This window comes from Biomphalaria glabrata, chromosome 1 (assembly GCF_947242115.1).
Source record: "Biomphalaria glabrata chromosome 1, xgBioGlab47.1, whole genome shotgun sequence".
In the NCBI taxonomy this organism is placed as follows: Eukaryota; Metazoa; Mollusca; class Gastropoda; family Planorbidae; genus Biomphalaria; species Biomphalaria glabrata.
The window spans coordinates 7990423-8013773 of NC_074711.1; the positions used below are offsets into that span (position 1 = coordinate 7990423).

The 23351-nt window shown below is 36.4% G+C and overlaps 2 protein-coding genes and 1 long non-coding RNA gene across 7 annotated transcripts in view; 2 read left to right on the top strand and 1 right to left on the bottom strand.

Annotated features, from left to right (window-relative positions):
- Nucleotides 1-843, bottom strand: part of LOC106063440 (uncharacterized) — a 38411-nt gene extending 37568 nt beyond the window's left edge. The window contains exon 1 of the mRNA XM_056019985.1: nt 697-843. The gene's annotated coding sequence lies outside the window, so the exon portion shown is untranslated. The remainder of the gene's footprint in view (nt 1-696) is intronic.
- Nucleotides 844-5705: 4862 nt separating this feature from the next.
- Nucleotides 5706-10788, top strand: LOC129924318 (uncharacterized). Of its 3 annotated transcripts, XR_008776301.1 has the most exons (7): nt 5706-6189; nt 6336-6437; nt 6556-6629; nt 7250-7361; nt 8248-8317; nt 10183-10276; nt 10431-10788. It is a non-coding gene; the product is annotated as an uncharacterized LOC129924318 (long non-coding RNA). The 3 variants fall into 3 exon arrangements; XR_008776299.1 differs by lacking the exon at nt 6556-6629; XR_008776300.1 differs by lacking the exons at nt 6556-6629; nt 10183-10276.
- Nucleotides 10789-12623: 1835 nt separating this feature from the next.
- Nucleotides 12624-18813, top strand: LOC106078700 (cysteine dioxygenase type 1-like). 3 transcript variants are annotated; one of them, XM_056020051.1, is made up of 7 exons: nt 12624-13050; nt 13326-13451; nt 13577-13694; nt 14459-14552; nt 16094-16163; nt 16992-17082; nt 17956-18813. In XM_056020051.1, the coding sequence occupies exons 1-7, from the start codon at nt 13034-13036 to the stop codon at nt 17983-17985; spliced, it is 546 nt and encodes a 181-aa protein (XP_055876026.1). In that variant the 5' UTR covers nt 12624-13033; the 3' UTR covers nt 17986-18813. The 3 variants fall into 3 exon arrangements, with proteins under 3 accessions (XP_055876026.1, XP_055876016.1, XP_055876031.1); XM_056020041.1 differs by having other exon boundaries at nt 12624-13030; XM_056020056.1 differs by lacking the exon at nt 13326-13451 and having other exon boundaries at nt 12624-13030.
- The last annotated feature ends 4538 nt before the right edge of the window (nt 18814-23351 follow it).

Sequence of the window (23351 nt, forward strand, 5' to 3'; positions counted from 1 at the left end):
TTAATCTATTGAAGTAGTAGCTACTAGCTAGCATCGTAATACAAGGATGTCGACCAAAAATCACTGTTTATCAAATGTGTTACTTAATTTAATACGGGGCGGAAATAAAGCCTAAAATTGGGATATCAAAAGACGTATGATGAATATTCCTCTGGATTGGAAAATAAAGGCATCCGGTTACAAATACACTTCATACGTAGCCAAGCCAAGCCAAGTTCAAGCTCACTTAGCCTCTCGACAAGGCTTCCCACTAACGGATATATTTTCAAAAAGTGTTTATATTAAAGCAAAAGAATTGACATTGGGTGAACATTTAAACATATAATATAAATTAAAGTTAAGACATATTTATGATCGACTTAAAAAATTGAACTATAGATAAATTGTAATAAACAACGAAATTCTAAAATAGAATCGACACTCCTTTTATAGCTTTTTAACAATTAATTAATGTTTAGAGTTATTAAGTATACGTGTTATGGCTTAAAGAAAAAAAAACGGAAATGGGGGGGGGTGGTGGTGACACTCTAACTGACCGCACCGGGTGACACCAACGCTAGTGACGCCACTGGAATGAATAAATAGTTTCAATACATAGACATTTTGAGCACCATCGTATCGCATATCGCAAGCTGATATAAAACTAGTTCATACTTTATTTTAAAAATAAAGAAACAAAGGAAACTATTACTTTACCAGGAAAAAAAGCAACAAAATCCACGAAGATTTGAACACAAAACTTTTTAAATAGACATTACGGTTATAACACAAAAATAGTTCATTTATTGAAACATTTCACAGATTAACGAGCAACTGTATTAAGAAATAAATTGTAATAAACACTACAGAAAGGTGTAGAAATAGTGCTGATTGTACAATACCTATGTAACATACAGTAGGCCTATGTCGACAGCTTAAAGAATTATTAATTCTTAGAAATGTAGGCTTACACCCACTAAATGTATCTAATGTTAGACAAGTATTGATTTTTGACTGTATCGAATGTAGGTCACTCTTAATCTTCCTGGCTTTGACGCTTAAGGAATTCAATAAATATAATCGTAACAAGAAAAACATAAAAAATACTTTAAAAAAAAATAATACGAAGTGTGACTGTATCAATTAGTTTGGAAAAAGTCATGTAATTTAATGTGTTATAGATCTAGACCAACAACAATAAATCAGTGCGATTATAAATATTTGTACAATTTGGTTTTGTTTAGCACAATCTCTTAATACGCTATGATCTAACCAGATTGTATAGTTTGTTTCACTTTAGAGCAGGCGACACATAAAGGGGACTAATTCGGATTATAATATCACCTCAGTCAAGTACATTTCTTTCCTTTGTTTGAGATACAAAACTAATTCCCAATACTTAATTACCAATAGTTAATTAACCAATAGGTTTTTTCTAATTGATTCTTGTGTTGTCAGGTACAAGAAATAATTATTCAAAATTTCAGCTTGATCTGATATTGCGTGTCGGAGAAGTAACGTGTACAAAACTTTTTACCAGACAGAGTTGATATAAGCTTTGTAAAAAAAAAATTTCTTTGGTGACTTTTTCAAATATGTCCCACGTTATCTATTTAAATTTTAAAAATCTAGTTTGAGACATAAGCCTTAATATATTTTTATTTCTGCATTCCAGAGAGATAAGCTGTCCAAATACATAATGTCGGTTATTAGTCTATGCGACATTTAGGCTGCTCAACGCACACAACTAAAATCAAGTGAAATCTAGAATTTATAAAATATTTTGTACTTATCATATGTAGACAAGTCATAAGATAAGATAATATAAGTAAGATGAGAAAAGCAAAAATAAGATAAGACTAGTCGACCGGCGGCGTAGCATACGCCGCTAATTTGCAGGGCCAACCTTATGCCACTGCAACCTATGCGACCGCAGTGGCCCCGCACTTTTATAGGACCCACGCTTTTCTAGGTGTATAAATTATTAAATTAAACCATTTTATAATTTATAACAGATTTCCCGCGGCCTCCTGTCGATTTACCAGGAGCTCCTGAAAATCTCCTGAAATTGCAAAATATACGAAAAAGTCCTAGAAATATCCGGAAATTATTAAAATCGTTTGAAAACTCATACAAATCACCTGAAATATATAGACGAAAATTGTCCTTTTGGGGTATCATTCAATATGGAAAACGCCAATCCTACGCGCGATAAGAAAAAATGGCATTATGCAATACCCGCAATTGTGGAATCTAGTGAAAGAAGCTTCTTGCGCCTCAAATTAATTAAGAATTACTTGAGATCAACAATTCTCATAGACAGATTGAAACATTTGATAATTCTTGCTATTGAGAGTGATCTATGTAGGAAATATAATTTTTATGATGTACTGTATGACTTCGCTACACGCAAGGCTGTAAAGTAATTCTGTACGTAGTAAAGAATGAATAAAATGCAAAGACGAATTTATTATCTAATACAAACTCTTAATTTTCACTTATTATCCGTATCCCTACCCAAACTTGGCCCCGCGAAATCCGTTTCGCATAGGGCTCTACAATGGTTAAGTCCGGTACTGCTATTTAGTGACGGATGAATACTACTCCCCCCGCCCCGCTTCTCTTTTTTTTTTTCGCCTCTTATATTACCTAGGATAACCACCCTCCGTCCAAGTTGCAAAAATAAGAGAGTGATCTTTCCATGGTGTCCAAACTCTTGAGCGTGCTCTGTCGCCTCGATAGTTACTACAGAGTAGATTACACCCCCCTCTCTTTTTTTTTTCCAACGTGAGGTAGAAATAAAGAAAAAGAGTGATATTTCTTGGTTACAACGGTCCTGCCCTGCTATTTTGTGATTACGTGTTCTCCCTCCCTCTTGTTTTCTCGTGGACTATCCACAGAAATAAGAGAGTGATCTTTCCTTTACTTCTTCTTCTCGTTTAAAACTGTTGAGGAAAGAAGAGAATTATGTATATATAGATAATTGTATCGTTCCAAACAATTGGAAATTTAGTTTGACTACAATTTCCCACCTTACTACTATACCATTAACAACACAGACACAAACACAACCCCAGAACAGAAACAAACACATACATTCACAGCCAACGCTTGATTGGGCTCCTGTGTACTTCTAAGTGACGTCAATGACCTTGAAACAACATGCCTATCAGTGGAATACAGGAGTGTTCCAATCTCAACAGAGAAGAGCCGACCACTTCATCCAGATCAGGTGTAGTTATGGTGAAATAAGTGCTAAATTGTCTTTAAGGATTTTATATACTGTGAGAAAGTATCTTCCGTGAGAGCGAAAAAAAGTGTATCATGTAACCTAACCCTAACCCAATTAGAATTTTTTTTATTCATCTCATACCTTCATGGAACCTGGAACCTGTGTGAAACATGAACACTGATCTCAGAAACGGCTCTAACGATTTTCCTAGAAATTCGACAGTTGGTGTCAATCGTTGTGAAGAGAATGACTCGCTTGTTGGCCGCTCTGGGAAAACTCGAGTTCGACCGTAATATTTTAAAGTAAACAAAAAAAAATTTAATTTGGCTAGAGAAAGAGAAAATATTTATCTTGAACAGACTCGGGTATTTCCGGGTGTAGGTATTAATTATTCGAAAGTATCTAAAGGTTTCGGAAGATGTTGCGCATCGTCTTCTTAGTCTAGATCTAAACGCTTATTGTTGGAGTTTTTTAAAGTGTTCTACATCTATACAGACTGGTCGTGCGGTACACGCTTTGGACTGTCCTTCGGTTGTGTCGACGGTCCAGTGTTCATAACCTACCACTGCCTTCTTCCGTTGTTCTGCGGGAGGTTTGGACTAGGAACTAGTTTATCTTCATTTCTGAAGGAACATCCGAAACATGTAAACATTTCTAGAAACATTCACTCAACTAGGATTCTTTATTGTAAAGGAGAGGGGGGGGGGGAGGAGTGGAGGGATAAAAAATGTTCCGACATTATTGAGATTTAACATTCTTTTGTGATTAAAAGAAAACTTAGCGCTCTTTTAGTTGTATCAACGAAGTATTATCTTTTTAAAAAGTATTTTTTATGTTTTTTTTCTTTTAATTTAAACAAATTCCGCGTAAAGATGTCAATGATTCTCAACTTTATCAGACCGATGGTTGCATGATCTGTTTTTTATAAAGTAAATTATAGTCATCATTGAACTAAGGAACAGGAAAAACAAAATTAATGAAAAAAATATACATCATCATCTATTAAATTCAAATACTAAGAAGTTAAAAGTCTGCTTCCAATAAGTCTTAGCTCCTCACTAACTGCTTTTTTCGCAACTATTGTCAATACACACAAAAAAAAGTTTATTAAGAATCTCCTAAAAAAACAACAGTTTATTGTTGCTAAAAGATTTCACTTCAAGTTTACCATCAAAATAAAACAGAAAGAGTTCAAGGTATGTGTTTGTGTCAGGAGATGTTTTATTAGTACTGGTGAGAGGTTTAAATTATGCATCGATAAAAATGTAATTCGGTTTGATTAAAAAAAAATTTCAGCAACTAAGCCCTATTTCACAGCACGTTGAAACTGGAAAATCTTAACAAAAAAGTAAATTTACTTCATTTATATTGTACAAGTCTGAACACTTATAAGATATAATTACTAGCAGAATGGAGAATGCCTGACGTCTGAGTGACCTTCACAAACATTTCTTACGATTTTTTTTTGACCATAGTGCATGTCCGTGTGGTTAAATGAACAGTGCTTGTTCGTGTGGTTAAGTAGCAAAGCACATGTATTTCGTGGTTAGTTGCAGAGTGAGTATTCTTGTGGTTAAGTAGCAAAGTCATTTACGTGTGATTAAGTAACATAGCACATGTCCGTGTGGTTAAGTAGCAGAGTGCATGTAAGTGTCATTGCGTAGCAGAGTTCATGTCCGTGTGGTTAAATAACACATGCATGTCCTTGTGTTTAAATAGCAAGTGCATGTTCGTGTGGTTACGTAGCAGAGTTGCATGTTCGTGTGTTTAAATAGCAAGTGCATGTTCGTGTCGTTACGTAGCAGAGTTGCATGTTCGTGTGTTTAAATAGCAAGTGCATGTTCGTGTGGTTACGTAGCAGAGTTCATGTCCGTGTGGTTAAATAACAAGTGCATGTTCGTGTGGTTACGTAGCAGAGTTGCATGTTAGTGTGGTTACGTAGCAGAGTTCATGTCCGTGTGGTTACGTAGCAGAGTACATGTTCGTGTGGTTACGTAGAAGAGTTGCATGTTCGTGTGGTTAAGTAGCAGAGTACATGTCCGTGTGGTTAATACCATAATCAATTATGCATTTCCTAGAGGATGTTCATAATAATTCTTCTTTAGCATTTATTAATTTTTAGTACGGGTAGAGTAGTTGGTAAAAATCCACTAGCCTTTATAAACTCAAATACATAAGTCATATAACACAGTTCCTTTTTTTTGTTTAAGTAAAAATCTTAAAGTTGTAAAGCTGACACTATGTATAATACACCTTAATTTATTTATTTATTTTTATTTTTGTAGAAAAATTTCATCTAAAAAATGATCTTTGTTATTAACACAATATTTACATCAGCAACAAAAGGAAATTGATTTTGTAGAATTTTAAATTATCCCCCTTGCGATTGTCTCTATTACTGTTAGCTGCATTACGTCAGCATAAAGGATAGAAATTGTTGCTTGAATATAAAGAATGGGTATTGTCAAGAACTGTTTCAGACTGGCTTGCTCTAAACTAGAACAGAACATTTTCTGTAGAACGTAAAACATAGAGCTTGAAACTTTGTCGAACCAGGCAGCAGATGAAATGTAGATTTTATTTTTACTTTTTGAATAATTTGTTGAAATGGCTCGCAATTAAAGTAGATTTTTAATCAATATGAAAAGATAAAAACTTTATTTGCAGCTTTAAAACGGTTTCCCTTTAGCTATGATATTTTTAACACGCTTTTTTCTGCAACATTTTATGAAGTGATATTGATATATGAGCGAATCGGATGCTGCATTAGCTGATTAAAAAACATTACTTTGTAAACTTGCACAAAAGTTTGAACTGTACCTTTCCAGGGCTTCGACATTTCATGAATTTCTTAGCCAAAAAGATAAACAGTTTGTATGTGATACTTGCAATTTGAATGCAGTTGGGGATTTGGTTCTCAATTATAGCAGTAGCAAATGTGACTGGAAGACTTATGCTTAGTGCAACCCTGCAGAAGGGTAATTGAACATTATTATTATTATAAATATTATTATTATTATTTCTAGTAGTAGCAGTAGTAGTAGTAGTAGTATTAACTTTCTATACTCACCTAATTAATGGTCTAACGTTTTTATCATTTAGATCTCTCTTTTTCTTATCTAAGATACAGCAGAAATTTAGTTGTTGAAAAACCTGGTCAATACAATGCCTTGATTCTGTGCTGGCAAAATCCACGCCCACGAAGAGATCAAACTGCTTTCTAAAGGTGAAGTAACGTTAGTTTACAGTTTTGTTCTTCATTTTTTTTAAGAAAATTCAAATTTTAAATATAATTTTAACAGATGTTTTATTTGTGGGAAAAAGTATTTTGTTTTTACTTCCAGCTGTCTCGTTCTGTAGCCGGCTGCAACCAGGTGCTCTCTTCTATGTCAGCTAAAGCAAGTTGGCGCCCAAGCTGGTATGGTCTTTAAAGCGTTACCGTGAGCACCTCTGTTACGTCGATCACCTTTCAGCTCACCAAAAAAATACTGCTTTTGGCATACGTTCGTCCCCCATACTGGATACGTCCCTGCCCAGCACTAAGAAGTCCCTCTATACTGTCCATACCGGCGTTCGTAAGGACATCGCTGTTTGCATTGCGGCCTTGCCACCATCGTATGCACATGATGAAGCGCGATCAACTTCACTGAAAGCATTCAAGTAGTCTTAGTTGCTTTCTGTATAATAAACATGTCTCAGATCTATAAAGAAGGGTTGAGAGAAGCACTGCTTGGTAGACATTGATTTTTGTAGGGAGGCGGAGCGATTTATTCCGCCAAACTCTCGCCTGGAGGCTTTCAAAAGCCCGTCTGTCCCTGGCCAGACGGTTAAAATTATTATGATACAAGTAGCAATATCATTAAGCGAACGTGTCATTGTGTCAATTAGTGACTCAAACTTTACTAGATTGTTCTATTTACATTAAGAGAAAAAGTAAATAGTATGTTAAATTTTCATGTATGCTTGTCTTGGTCACAACTGGCCGTTAGGAATCAACTTTGTGACAAACACACAATATAAAAAAAATCGTATTCGCAGGTTCTTCAAGGTAGTCTAAAAGAGGAGCATTTTGATTGGCCAACTAAAGCAGGTCAGATGTCAGCGAGAGAAGAACAAATCTACTCTGCTAATGAGCTAAACCACATTACTGGTCAGTCTTTTGAGTTTTAATTGTAAACATCTTGAGTTGAAGATAAAAGTGCGTTAGGGTAGGACAAAAATTATTTCGTCGGTCCAGCATAAAATGCCAGCTCTTGTGTTCTTGTTCAGTGTCAGTTGTATTTGATGTCTACGTAACGACTTTACCATTACCGAAGTGATTCTATTTATTTTCAGCTTTTCAGAAAGACATTATATTTCAGAGACTATTAACAAATACGGTTACAGTTAAACAATATATTTATATATATATATTGAAAGTTCTTTCATCTTTCCTTTTTCCTTTTTTTATTTTCTGTGTTTTTTTTAAATATCTACATTTTTATTGCAATTTATGTAATCTATTAACTCCCATTACTATATTCGGTAAGGTTGCAAGTGGTCTGTGGGTCGTAGTTTGCCTGTTAGTATTTCACTTCCACCGAAGGATCTTAAAAATCACATGGCAGGAGGCTGTGCAATACTGAGATCATTTGGCAGCATCTTTACGCCGCCTGCGCTGGCTTGGACATGTTCTCCGGATGAAGGACAATCGCATCCCCAAAGTCATTCTTTACGAGCAACTCACGTCTCGCTCAAGAAAAACTGATCGCCTTCACCTCCGTTACGTGGATGTAATGACGAAAGCCACCTTAATCTGCGATATATGTAGACGGTTGTGTCTCTCCAAAATAGGGCTCCATGGTCACATGAAAAAGTGTTCAAGATGAACCATAGTCGCTCTAAGACTTAAGGAGACCAACCATTCTGAGACTGCTATAATGTATGGACTGAGTTTACTTTAAAGTTTATTTGATTGAAAAGAAAACAATATATCTGTCAGCTAGTAGAAGCTTACTTGTTTATTTGTTTATTTGTTTTATTTTGTTTGTTTCAAGACGAGAAAGGTTTACACCGTGTTACCAACAACAGCCCAAAAGAAATGGCCGTCTCTCTCCACGTCTAGATGTCATAAATACTTGTATCTTTTTGCAGAGCTTTAATCAGTTTGCCCCGTCTGTCTGGTAAAAAGTTTGTACACGTTATTTCTCCCACACCCAATCTCGGAACAAGTTTTGCCTAATTGTTTATTGCTATAGAGAAGACATGAATCAATAAAAAAAAAAAGTAAACGGACACATAATAACTGGTAATTAATTATTTTGTTTAATACCAAAAAGGAGACTAATACCTCAGTAGTCAAAGATATGGCTAAAATTATTGGGTTTGGTCCTCTAAATAATTTATAACGCTATTTCTCCCTCACACGTTCTCCGATCAAGTTGAATCTTTGAACAATAATTTATTATACCAGGATAAACCTGAATCAATATAAAAAAAAATACTCAATTACTTAATTAATTATTGGTAATTAATTGGTTTGTATGATACTAAATAAGGGAAATAATTTTTATTAGATATAGTTTTAAAAGCGGAGTTCTTTACCTTTAGATAAGCTTTGTGGTTTTTTTTATTTTGCTTGTTTATATTTTCTTGTTCTTAAACCTGTTTTCAGCCATTAAGATCCTCACTTGTTAATTTCAATCTATCTCAAGGAATTCTAAATCTGTCTCCAGGCCCTGAACTTAGACATCACACTTAAAATCTATTTATATTCATTATACTGTATACAATGTACTAGTCGTAGAAGTCGTGACTATTCAGTGCTAAATTGTATCACAAACTGCACTGATGATTCAAATCCTGAGTCATATCCAGTCCATGTCTCGTTTCTTTCTCCTCAAAATGTGCTGCTGAGAGACCAAAACTGAGGTCGAAACCCGATTCGCGCTGATCTGTTTCCAGAGCTCCTAAAGACAGCACGGAAACCTTCACCAAGACACCTTCCCCCCCTACATAAAATTAAACTAAAATGTTATTTAAACAATTAGATTCGCGCGTTTTTAGATCTAAATATATTAACGTAAAATAATTAATACGCTTATTGAACCTTACATACAATCTTAAATTGATAGATCAAGAATGTTTAGTGAAAGTAGATTATTTTACTTAATTTAAACAAATGAATCTAAGTTTAATCTAGGTCAAAAACTATATTAGACTCTAGATTTATAGATCTCAATATATATGCAAGCTAATCTTTTTGTAACAAAAATGGAAATAAGTCGATTAGCTATTTATTTTAATAGCACTATTCAAACCATTTTTACATTCACGCATTTGCTTTACTTATAACATTATCATTTTGTTTAATTGTTTTTAATTATTATTATAGCTTTTATATAGCGCTACTTTAATGCGTATAGAATGCTCAGAGCGCTATGGTTCATTCACATTTGTTGCCGTGCTGCCTTTAGGTGCTCAGTAAACACAGCTCAACTCGAGTCTGGTGTCGAGCCTCGAGCCCCCTTCATAGGTAGCCAAGCCAAGCCAAGTTCAAGCGTACTCAGCCTCTTGACCACGCTTCCCACAAACTATTCTAATGTACTATATCAGTGACACGCATATTGAGACCCGCGGGCCGAGGGTAACATATGACTAGTATATATATATATATATATATATATTAGATTATATTTCGTCAAAACGTAAACCGTAAATGTACGCGAGTACAATTATATGCACAAGATTTGCTTAATAATAGATAACGGAACCACTCAAGAAATAACATTTATCCTTTTTTTTAGAAGACAGTATTCTCTTTTAAAAAAAATGTACGAAAATTAAATTCGGATATGGGGGGGGGGGGTGGCACAGGACAAAAATTTGGTGAGTGCATATTATTTCGATGTTATTGCCAAATAAATGTGTTTGGATCATTCTTAAGTAATGAAAGTAGACATTTTGGTTCGTTGTTGTTGTTTTTTTTTTAGACCTTCCTTCAAGCAATGCTCCTGGTTTGTAGAAGACACGGGTCTGGAAGTTCGTGCAGAAATGATGTTTGCGTCAATTCATGGAAAGCCAACGGTGGGTTCATATTTCTTATATCATTATTTGTCTATCATAGATCTAGTCAAGACAAATCATTATAATTTCAACAACAGAAAACTTTTTTGAATTATCCCTGGATTTTGTCAGTTTACATTAAGTGTACATAGAGTTTGACAAACTTGTATTACAGGGTGATTACAACACTTTGGCTGGACCTGGCACTGGGCAGTATGTTTGCACCTCAACAGGCACTGGTAATGGCAAGGAGCAGTATGTTCGCACTGAACCTCATTGTTGTCAGGGCTGAATGTCACGTCTACATATTTTCTTTCAATATATTTTCTTTCAGATTTGATAGTCAACTATTTTTCTTTATCATTTTGACATACACAAATGTATTTTGCGTTGCTGTTATATCTAATATATTCTTGTGTATAATCAAACTATTTGTTTTTAATCAAAATTTGAACGTTAAGAAAGTCAGAATGTATCATTAAATTAATTTGGTTATTTCATGCTCAATAGTAATAAAATTATTTCATAACTCATTCATAGTGTTCTTTAATATTCTGTTAACAAAAATATAGTTAAAACTGTTTTCTTTTTACAAAAGCTTATATCTACTCACTCTTGTATGTCTGGTAGGCTTTTGTACACGCCGTTTCTCCCACACCCATTCTTAGATCAAGTTGAAATTTTCAAAAAAAAATTTTGTGACTAACAAAACATGAATAAATTGAAAAATCAATCTATTAATTAATAATAATAATTAATAAACTAAAGAAATGATAATAGATTTTAGAAAACATAAAGGCTATCTTGCAGAAATTCAGATAAACAACCAAACTGTAGAACAATAGCAAGAATATAAATACTTAGATACAACCATCAACAACAAACTGAAATGGAGTGAACACTGTCAAACCTTACACCAAAATTCATCAACGACTTTTCTATCTTAGAAAGCTAAGGAAAATAAAAATCGACAAAACAAATATTAAACTTTTCTATACAGCAACCATCAGCAGTCTAATTAACTTTGCCATCACCTGCTGGTATGGTAATACTTCACTGGCACAAGGACATAGACTAATTAAAAAGCATCGTATATCACTCAAAGACAGCTACCATCTCTTGAATAACATTTTCATGAAAATTGCCTTTCCAAAACACAAGATTTTCAGACATTCCGACCTGCACCCATTAAACCACTGTTACATAAGATGACATCTGAACGAAGTGGTCGTCTCCTTTCCATTTGAACGAAAACAGAAAGATTTAAAAACTCCTTTATCTACTTTGGTCAGAGTGTTACAAGATCATCTGTCGTCATCGAGAAGTTCATAGAAGTCTAATTCATAAAGCGCTGGTTGTGAATGTGTATGTGTATCGTGTGTGAATGTTGTTCGTATTTGCATCTATATTGTTATTGTTACAGTAGTTACGCTGAGGTGGTCAATTGTAGTCAAACTGAATTTCCATTTGATTGGACCAATAAAAATTATCTTATCACTAACTTATCTTATTTATTGTATTTAATTAGTTTATTTGGTATTTAAGAATGAAAAATAAATGCTACTTATTGAATAATGCACATGTATATATGGAGTAATTCCTCTTATTAAGCTAACACTTTTTTTCTCCCATTCCCGGGTCAAGTTGAAATTTTGAACAACCATTCATCGTCGATGACAATACATGAGACAATAGATAAAATTAGTTAATCAACAAGAAGAAATTAAGTAATTTTGTTTTATATAAAATGGAGCTTATTCCTCGAGTATAGAGATATATGGCAGTGCTATTAACGTTTTTTTCTCTTATACAAGCTTTGTTTTTCAAAAATATTTAATTTTTTTTTGTTACTGCATTTTGTTGCTTAATGTTGACTGGCTTCTTAGAATTTGAATCCAAATCAAGAGATTACTTTGCTAAGAATTGATCACAAAAATCACCACAAAAATCAATGGCTCAGAATGACGAGTTGTGTATGAACAAATATTTATAAATCACACATTGCTTCAGCAATCTAAATGACGCAAGCATTATTAAAATTATTATACATTATAGGTTCCAAATGTGTCTGACGTAACTCTAATTTTCCTGGAAAAAAGTTTTCTTTAAGTTTTATTTTAAGTTAGAAAGAAGTATTAAAAATGATTATTCTTGTAAAGTCGGTTCTGAATTTAAAAATGGTTTTATAATAATTTTTTTTAGTAAATTATTTCTACTAAAAATATTTTTTGGGAAAAAATCATAAAATCTTTCTGAAAATGTTTCAGATGTCTTTTGAGCAATCTTATATATCTCTATAATTATTATGTTAAAATGGTTAAAATACACTAATTCAAGAATGATATTTAATTTCATATTTTAGAATCGAGTGCAAGTCTAGGAAGAGGCGGAGAGCTGATACAAAGTTACAGATTTAATACGTTGGAATGTGAAATAATTATACTGTCAGCGTTACGTGTTGCCAATTGTGAAAGCCTTGGCTGTAATTTATTAGACATAAAACTGTAGTAGTAGCCCTGAGTTGTCAAGTTCTTTGTATTGGTTGTGTTGTGTGGTGCAGTTTGCAGTGAGCCCAGATACACAGAGCCGTTAAAATATATATATATATACCTAAGCAAACGCAAAACGAGAAATAAAAACTTAAATAGACCTAGGGCGGAGGACAACTGCTTTATCTGAATTAGTTTATGACAACTCAATTTGTGTAATCTTCTGAATACTGCACTCATCCTTAATCTTTGAAATGCTTAGCCTTTTCTTGTTTGTCATTCACAGGTAATGAATTGCAAGGGAAGGTAAAAATAAATAATAATATGATATAATTTTTTTTTATAGTTTTTTTCTACTTTAAAGTGTTTGAACTTACTAAATTGTGTCCGAATCAATAAAAGAGTGAATGTCTGTTTAAAAGGTGTGGACACGGTTCAGTTTTTGTAATTTAAAAAATGAAACATAAAAGATTTTTTTTTAAAATTTCACATGATTAGATTTACAGTTGATTTATTATAATTTAAATGTCGTTACATATTTTTTTTAAGTTCTTTCATATGCTAATGTAATGATTCCATAGCATTCAAAACTGTATACAATATCTTCAAGTGAAAAGAACTAATAAAGAGGTCTATGATTTTTTAAAGACGTCTTGCATACCTAAAAGCGAATGGTCCAAATACGCATATATTAGGGACTCTGAAAGGTATATCCATATTTCAACAACTATACATAAAGTTTAATACTAAATCAAATTAAAAATGAATTTGACCATTTACAATTTATAAAATGTTTGTTTTTACATTTTTTTATTTCCTTTCAATTGTTTAGTTACAGTAGAAATCTAATTCATGATGAGCCAGGGAAGTTTCGTTTGATTCTCATTTGTTGGAAACCTGGTCATTACAATGCAATTCATGATCACAATGGATCAGACTGTTATTTCAAGGTTTATTCTTATTCATTAATTCGCTTATTTTTTACAATATCTTTCCTATCAAGTCAGAACGTCATAGAATCTGGAACATGGACGCGGATCTCAAAAACGGCTCTAACGATTTTCCTAGAAATAATCAGCCGATGTACATAGCAGAAAATAGAATTACTAGCTTGTTGGCCACACAGGGAAAACTCTAGTTTGACCGTTATAATTTTTCACAGTAAAAAAGAAATTCACTTAATTTGGCTCGAGAAATGGGGCAAGGTTAATCTAACATTCATTAGTTATTAAGAGAAAAGCATAGTCAGTAGTCAGCCATAGTGTATCGATAACTGAGTTGTTTATTCAATTTAAAGTTGCTTAAAGTCTATTGATAGATTATCTAAGCTTTGTTTATATTTTTACGTACAATGTAGATTACATCTAGACTCTAAATCTAGAAGTAGATCTAGACTAGATCTTAACTGTTCTAAATAAGAAGTCTAGATCTAGTTCTACAAGTCCATATAATGTCCCTATAGTGAAAGAACTACTAATAATTTTACAATTACACCATACCCGCTTGCCTGATGGGTAATATCGATTGTGCGAGTAGCTGACGGAGTCAAATCACGATTTATATACCTTGTTTGATCTAAACATTTTTTTTTAGCCATTTTCTTTTATAATTTTTTTTTTAATTGTAAGTTTAAAAAATTGTTTATTATGTTCTAAAGTTACAATCCAGAATTTTTTTTCTAAATATGTGTTCCATAAATATTTCCTTTACGTAGGTGTTGCAAGGCAGAGTTCGGGAAATACAATTCCAGAAACAGAGTCAAAAGTCTGACAAAGAGTATGATGAGGGAGAAGTTTGCTATCTAGAAAGTAGGTAGAAATTCTAGTCGAATTGATCAACATTTTTTACGATTCGATGTAGATCTGATGATTAGTAAGTTAGCCCCCTTTAAGACCGTAACCGTAAGGTTCTCTGTGTGACCATTTCCTCTGTTTTTTTAAATCGATAGCCTAGACCAGTGATGGGATCTGACCGGCGACATGTTTTCATCCGGAACAAAGTGTAGAAAATAAAGTTGAATTTTGTTCCCTAAGTAGGATTAGAACTTTGATGGATTTCATTCAAATCTCGTGTATTCTAATATTCATATTGTTGTGTTTTTTTTTCTAAAGAACACAACGTTTAATTTTTTGGGCGACAAAAGTCGACAGTTATTTTTGGTTCTTCGACAATTTCTCTGCTGTCTTGAGCTGGCCGTATCCTTGACACCTTGTGTGTGCAACACAGGGCATCATTACTGCATCCTTTAGGTCCGTGTTCTTTTGGTATCAATGCGAGTGGTACAATACTATATAAAATTGGTTGAAACGGGAGAAAACAAGGGTTAAGGATTATAAAAATGTTTTAAAGCACTTAATGGAGAAGGCTTACACCAACTTTTTATCAGTAATAAAACAGATAAATCCATATTACGTGAGTGTAAGTAGTGCCATAGATATGTAATAAACTATTTAAACTGGTTTATTCTCTGTTTCATATTTTCTTTTCATTGTTGTGGCCCGCGACACGAGTGTTGAAAATTAAAATGGCACGCATGATTGGGCAACACTGGCCTATACAATTAATAAGTTGAACTTTGCCATGTTTACACATATCTATTGAAATCACACACCTATAAAATATCTGTGTTTAATGTTTTGTGATTCCTGGATTTGTCACTTTAACGGATTCGGTGATTTATTCACAAGGGCAACGTTTATGTCAAGTTATTTTTTGCCGTTTAAAAAGAAAACAAAGCTTCTAAAATAAAGGCTAAGTTTCCTCTATAGTTTAATATTGTCTACGAGATGTTCAGTCAAAAAATTTTTAAATTTTAGAAATAATAATATATACTGTATATAATGTCTGCTTAGGTACATTGTTTTTTAACTTCAGTTTTTGCTTTGATTATACTTGTGCTTCAATTGTTTTTCTATATGGACAGTCTTAAAATTTTTGAAAACAATTCAACTTTGAGTGAGAAAAATCCACGCAAATGTTTTCTTTTAAGTTTAAGAGCAAATATCACCACTACAGTTTTAAGCTGTTCATAAATTGTGTATTTGTAACAGTAAAAGCTGTGCCAAATATATATTTTGAGTGTTTTCACCAAGCTACAGTAGTAAAACACTGTGCCTTACTCGGAAATAAAATGCACTATTGGCCTAGGAAATCCTTCTCCTAGATACCCCACCCCCTCCACAACTGAGATTGGACCAAAGCGCTCTGACCATGCCATAAGCATGAAAGTAGCGCTACATAAAAGCTAAAATGTATTTATTTTACATGTGCGATTTTGAAAACACGTTTTATTACTATATTGTCAACATTTGTTGTTCTATTTTTTTTTGTTTCAATGCATCGTTCATAGGCCTAAACCTCAGTCATCAAATGTCGAATCCTGATAGCGAAACCATAGCAGTTACTCTACATCTTTATATGTAAGTATGGGATATATCACTCTTTTTAATTTTAACTAAAGACCGGACAGTGTGGCTTAATAACTTGTAATTAACTTATAGACTTCTGCTAGAAAGATTGGCTTGAAGTACTCATTTGATATGTAATTATGTCATATTTTGGCCTCACTACTGACATACCTCACATTAGGGTTGTTTTTAAGCCAGATAAAATATAGCTTAGCTGTGGACGTTAAAAACTCTACGTAATTTATGTATTCTACATCTTAACTCTTTCTCTCCTAACTGACGATACCAGCGTTGATTCCACCAGAATATGGTAAATAAGTACGGAGAGAAAGAGTTAATGGTAAAGGGATTGGGTTGTGACATTTTGTGAATTGAGAACTATGCAGTATCAAAAAATCTAAGATACTTGGGCAAATCATTTAACATAACCAAAACTTTTTTTTCCCATCCTTTCCAAATTTCCCCCTTCAATCACGAATAAACGCAAAGATACGATGTCAAGGTTGTTATCAGAAATATTTATCTTTATTTGTTTATAACTTTGACATGTTTCTTCAGAAGTAAAGATCATTATATACTAGCTCATACCTCCCGTTGAACTGCGGAATGGTGACTAGTAGAATTTGAACTACATAGGCGACAGTCCAGAGCGCATTCCACACTGTGAAAATAAGAGGTGGTGAGATTTCACTTTTTCTACACAGTTGGGTTCTTAAGTAATAGCATTGTTTAGTATCCAAAGATATAAATATATATTTAGTGTACCTGTCGTTGTAAAAACAAGAGTATATAATGCAGAATTGATAATAAAGTTTGTTCTTTCTTTCCTCCGATTTCCAGCCCACCGTTCGACACATGCCATATTTATGATCCCAATGGACAACAAATCGAGGAAGTCGTTTTAAGTTATGCATCTGAACATGGAGAACCGGTACGTAAATATAGATAAAAAGATAGACAGACATGGAGGCACACAGATAGATCGATAGATAGATAAATAGATAGATAGATAGATAAATAGATAGATAGATAGATAGATAGATAAATAGATAGATAGATAGATAAATAGATAGATAGATAGATAGATAAATAGATCGATAGATAGATAGATAGATAAATAGATAGATAGATAGATAGATAGATAGATAGATAGATAGATAGATAGATAGATAGATAGATAGATAAATAGATCGATAGATAGATAAATAGATTGATAGATAGATCGATAGATAGATAAATAGATAGATAGATAGATAGATAGATAGATAGATAGATAGATAAATAGATAGATAGATAGATAGATAGATAGATAGATAAATAGATAGATAGATAGATAGATAGATAGATAAATAGATCGATAGATAGATAAATAGATTGATAGATAGATCGATAGATAGATAAATAGATAGATAGATAGATAGATAGATAAATAGATAGATAGATAGATAGATAAATAGATAGATAGATAGATAGATAGATAGATAGATAGATAGATAGATAGATAAATAGATCGATAGATAGATAGATAGATAAATAGATAGATAGATAGATAGATAGATAGATAGATAGATAGATAAATAGATCGATAGATAGATAAATAGATTGATAGATCGATAGATAGATCGATAGATAGATAAATAGATAGATAGATAGATAGATAGATAGATAGATAGATAGATAGATAGATAGATAGATAAATAGATAGATAGATAGATAGATAGATAGATAGATAGATAGATAGATAGATAGATAGATAGATAGAACGATGTCTATTACAAACATAGTCTTGCTTATGTTATTTCAGCTGTATGATGATTGCCACCAGCTACTGTAAATCATCACCAACTGCGCTTTGTTTACCAAAACCTTCATGTCATGCAATCTTGAATTATTTGTAAACGTTCATTACATTTTTATTACATTTTATTTGTGTGTTTGTACTCACTGTGGATATTTTTAGTGGATTTCATATTCGCTGACTTGACATTATTTAAATTTACATTTATTCAACTTTGTGACTGTAATTAAAGCTATGCTAAAGAACAAAATCATGTTTTATAAAGAAATGGGAATTTTTTATTGAGATTAGGCGTTGGGGGGGGGGGGGCTGAGTTGTAAAGCGCTTGGCTTCCGAATCGGGGTCCCGGGCTTGAATCCTGGTGAAGACAGGGATTTTTAATTTCAGGATCTTTGGGCGGCTCTTGTATGGAAGGAGATAGGATAGTGGTTATTGGTAGTTTTTATCTTGGGATATTTAAAAACCAACATTTTTATATTTTGCTAACCCAACAGTGAACTTACTGACGTACCTGTAATGTTTTTGTGATTTTAATAATACAATTACCTTTTTACCTTTACCTTTACCTGTCCCTTAGTCTGTTGGACCGTTGGGGCACCAGGCAAGATTTGTCGACCGTCTTTCTCCATTCCTCCCTTTTTTTTGCCTTGTTTAGAACCTCTCTCAATGTCAGGCCCATCCATTCTTTAATGTTGTCCTCCTATCGCTTTTTCTGTCTGCCTCTTCTTCTTTTACCTGGCACTTGTAATGTGGCCAAAGGTTTTAAGCTTTCGTCTTTTTACAATAGTTAGCATTTTAATAATACACTACTTTGATCAATAGCTTAAAGTCCTTTATTTATAATACATGTCTTTTAAATCATAACATCACTTTTTGTTTTGTTTTCTTCATAGTGATCTTTATTTACATTTTATGTACATAAAAAAACACAATAAAGATTATATGTAACATACTTTATATACCTATTGGTAAATAAGAAAGTCACAAAATCAGGCAGAAGAACAAAAAATTAAAATTACTAATGTCAGAAGTAAAGGAACGAAGTGCGTCAGGCAACAGGGCTTTCTATAACACACAACACAAACATAAAAGCAAATTTATATCAAGAAAACAAAGAAAACAATTTACAAAACCATCGTAAGACCTATAGTCATTTATGCAAGCGAATCCTGGACGCTAACAAACCAAAAAAAAAAAACACAGAAAGTCTGCTAAATACTAGGGAAAGAAAAATCCTCAGAAAAATGTATGTTGCTACAAATGAGGAAACAGGATGGAGGATTCGCACCAACCAAGAAATATACCAGCTATAGTGACAGAAATAAAAGGGAAAAGATGACTTTGGGCAGGTCACCTCGAAAGAATGTCAGAGAACTGAGGAGCAAAAATTGTTCACCGTCAAAAACCAAACAGGCAGATGTCCCAAAGGCAGACCACGAGCACGGTGGCTTGATGAAGTAGAGGCAGACCACGAGCTCGGTGGCTTGATGACGTAGAGGCAGACCACGAGCACGGTGGCTTGATGACGTAGAGGCAGACCACGAGCACGGTGGCTTGATGACGTAGAGGCAGACCACGAGCACGGTGGCTTGATGACGTAGAGGCAGACCACGAGCACGGTGGCTTGATGACGTAGAGGCAGACCACGAGCACGGTGGCTTGATGACGTAGAGGCAGACCACGAGCACGGTGGCTTGATGACGTAGAGGCAGACCACGAGCACGGTGGCTTGATGACGTAGAGGCAGACCACGAGCACGGTGGCTTGATGACGTAGAGGCAGACCACGAGCACGGTGGCTTGATGACGTAGAGGTAGACCACGAGCACGGTGGCTTGATGACGTAGAGGCAGACCACGAGCACGGTGGCTTGATGACGTAGAGGCAGACCACGAGCACGGTGGCTTGATGACGTAGAGGCAGACCACGAGCACGGTGGCTTGATGACGTAGAGGCAGACCACGATCACGGTGGCTTGATGACGTAGAGGCAGACCACGAGCACGGTGGCTTGAGGACGTAGAGGCAGACCACGAGCACGGTGGCTTGATGACGTAGAGGCAGACCTACCAACATCTTAGAGTCCAGGCATGGAGGCGTAAAGCACAGGATAGATCAGAATGGAGAGATGTGCTAAAGCAGGCAAGGGACCTCCACAGGATAGATCAGAATGGAGAGATGTGCTAAAGCAGGCCAGGGACCTCCACAGGATACATCAGAATGGAGAGATGTGCTAAAGCAGGCCAGGGACCTCCACAGGATACATCAGAATGGAGAGATGTGCTAAAGCAGGCCAGGGACATCCACAGGATAGATCAGAATGGAGAGATGTGCTCAAGCAGGCCAGGGACCTCCAGTGGATAGATCAGAATGGAGAGATGTGCTAAAGCAGGCCAGGGACATCCACAGGATAGATCAGAATGGAAAGATGTGCTAAAGCAGGCCAGGGACCTCCACAGGATAGATCAGAATGGAGAGATGTGCTCAAGCAGGCCAGGGACATCCACAGGATAGATCAGAATGGAGAGATGTGCTAAAGCAGGCCAGGGACCTCCACAGGATAGATCAGAATGGAGAGATGTGCTAAAGCAGGCCAGGGACCTCCACAGGATAGATCAGAATGGAGAGATGTGCTAAAGCAGGCCAGGGACCTCCACAGGATAGATCAGAATGGAGAGATGTGCTAAAGCAGGCCAGGGACCTCCACAGGATAGATCAGAATGGAAAGAAGTGCTAAAGCAGGCCAGGGACCTCCACAGGATAGATCAGAATGGAAAGATGTGCTAAAGCAGGCCAGGGACCTCCACAGGATAGATTAGAATGGAAAGATGTGCTAAAGCAGGCCAGGGACCTCCACAGGATAGATCAGAATGGAGAGATGTGCTAAAGCAGGCCAGGGACATCCACAGGATAGATCAGAATGGAAAGATGTGCTAAAGCAGGCCAGGGACATCCACAGGATAGATCAGAATGGAGAGATGTGCTAAAGCAGGCCAGGGACCTCCACAGGATAGATCAGAATGGAAAGATGTGCTAAAGCAGGCCAGGGACATCCACAGGATAGATCAGAATGGAGAGATGTGCTCAAGCAGGCCAGGGCCCTCCACAGGATAGATCAGAATGGAAAGATGTGCTAAAGCAGGCCAGGGCCCTCCACAGGATAGATCAGAATGGAGAGATGTGCTAAAGCAGGCCAGGGACATCCACAGGATAGATCAGAATGGAGAGATGTGCTAAAGCAGGCCAGGGACCTCCACAGGATAGATCAGAATGGAGAGATGTGCTAAAGCAGGCCAGGGACCTCCACAGGATAGATCAGAATGGAAAGATGTGCTAAAGCAGGCCAGGGACCTCCACAGGATAGATCAGAATGGAAAGATGTGCTAAAGCAGGCCAGGGACATCCACAGGATAGATCAGAATGGAGAGATGTGCTAAAGCAGGCCAGGGACCTCCACAGGATAGATCAGAATGGAGAGATGTGCTAAAGCAGGCCAGCGACCTCCACAGGATAGATCAGAATGGAGAGATGTGCTGAAGCAGGCCAGGGACATCCACAGGATAGATCAGAATGGAAAGATGTGCTAAAGCAGGCCAGGGACATCCACAGGATAGATCAGAATGGAGAGATGTGCTAAAGCAGGCCAGGAACCTCCACAGGATAGATCAGAATTGAAAGATGTGCTAAAGCAGGCCAGGGACATCCACAGGATAGATCAGAATGGAGAGATGTGCTCAAGCAGGCCAGGGCCCTCCACAGGATAGATCAGAATGGAAAGATGTGCTAAAGCAGGCCAGGGACATCCACAGGATAGATCAGAATGGAGAGATGTGCTCAAGCAGGCCAGGGACATCCACAGGATAGATCAGAATGGAGAGATGTGCTAAAGCAGGCCAGGGACCTCCACAGGATAGATCAGAATGGAGAGATGTGCTAAAGCAGGCCAGGGACCTCCACAGGATAGATCAGAATGGAGAGATGTGCTAAAGCAGGCCAGGGACCTCCACAGGATAGATCAGAATGGAGAGATGTGCTAAAGCAGGCCAGGGACATCCACAGGATAGATCAGAATGGAGAGATGTGCTAAAGCAGGCCAGGAACCTCCACAGGATAGATCAGAATTGAAAGATGTGCTAAAGCAGGCCAGGGACATCCACAGGATAGATCAGAATGGAGAGATGTGCTCAAGCAGGCCAGGGCCCTCCACAGGATAGATCAGAATGGAAAGATGTGCTAAAGCAGGCCAGGGACATCCACAGGATAGATCAGAATGGAGAGATGTGCTCAAGCAGGCCAGGGACATCCACAGGATAGATCAGAATGGAGAGATGTGCTAAAGCAGGCCAGGGACCTCCACAGGATAGATCAGAATGGAGAGATGTGCTAAAGCAGGCCAGGGACATCCACAGGATAGATCAGAATGGAGAGATGTGCTAAAGCAGGCCAGGGACCTCCACAGGATAGATCAGAATGGAGAGATGTGCTAAAGCAGGCCAGGGACCTCCACAGGATAGATCAGAATGGAGAGATGTGCTAAAGCAGGCCAGGGACCTCCACAGGATATATCAGAATGGAAAGAAGTGCTAAAGCAGGCCAGGGACCTCCACAGGATAGATCAGAATGGAAAGATGTGCTAAAGCAGGCCAGGGACCTCCACAGGATAGATCAGAATGGAAAGATGTGCTAAAGCAGGCATGGGACCTCCACAGGATAGATCAGAATGGAGAGATGTGCTAAAGCAGGCCAGGGACATCCACAGGATAGATCAGAATGGAAAGATGTGCTAAAGCAGGCCAGGGACATCCACAGGATAGATCAGAATGGAGAGATGTGCTAAAGCAGGCCAGGGACCTCCACAGGATAGATCAGAATGGAAAGATGTGCTAAAGCAGGCCAGGGACATCCACAGGATAGATCAGAATGGAGAGATGTGCTCAAGCAGGCCAGGGCCCTCCACAGGATAGATCAGAATGGAAAGATGTGCTAAAGCAGGCCAGGGACATCCACAGGATAGATCAGAATGGAGAGATGTGCTAAAGCAGGCCAGGGACATCCACAGGATAGATCAGAATGGAGAGATGTGCTAAAGCAGGCCAGGGACCTCCACAGGATAGATCAGAATGGAGAGATGTGCTAAAGCAGGCCAGGGACCTCCACAGGATAGATCAGAATGGAAAGATGTGCTAAAGCAGGCCAGGGACCTCCACAGGATAGATCAGAATGGAAAGATGTGCTAAAGCAGGCCAGGGACATCCACAGGATAGATCAGAATGGAGAGATGTGCTAAAGCAGGCCAGGGACCTCCACAGGATAGATCAGAATGGAGAGATGTGCTAAAGCAGGCCAGGGACCTCCACAGGATAGATCAGAATGGAGAGATGTGCTGAAGCAGGCCAGGGACATC

Bases quoted from the DNA above. Each gene is read 5' to 3' on its own strand.
- LOC106078700 (XM_056020041.1), top strand. From the start codon at position 12,999: ATGCTTAGCCTTTTCTTGTTTGTCATTCACAG. The intron at 13,452-13,576 runs GTATATCCATAT...TCAATTGTTTAG, and splicing joins TATATTAGGGACTCTGAAAG to TTACAGTAGAAATCTAATTC. The intron at 16,164-16,991 runs GTAAGTATGGGA...TCCGATTTCCAG, and splicing joins GTTACTCTACATCTTTATAT to CCCACCGTTCGACACATGCC.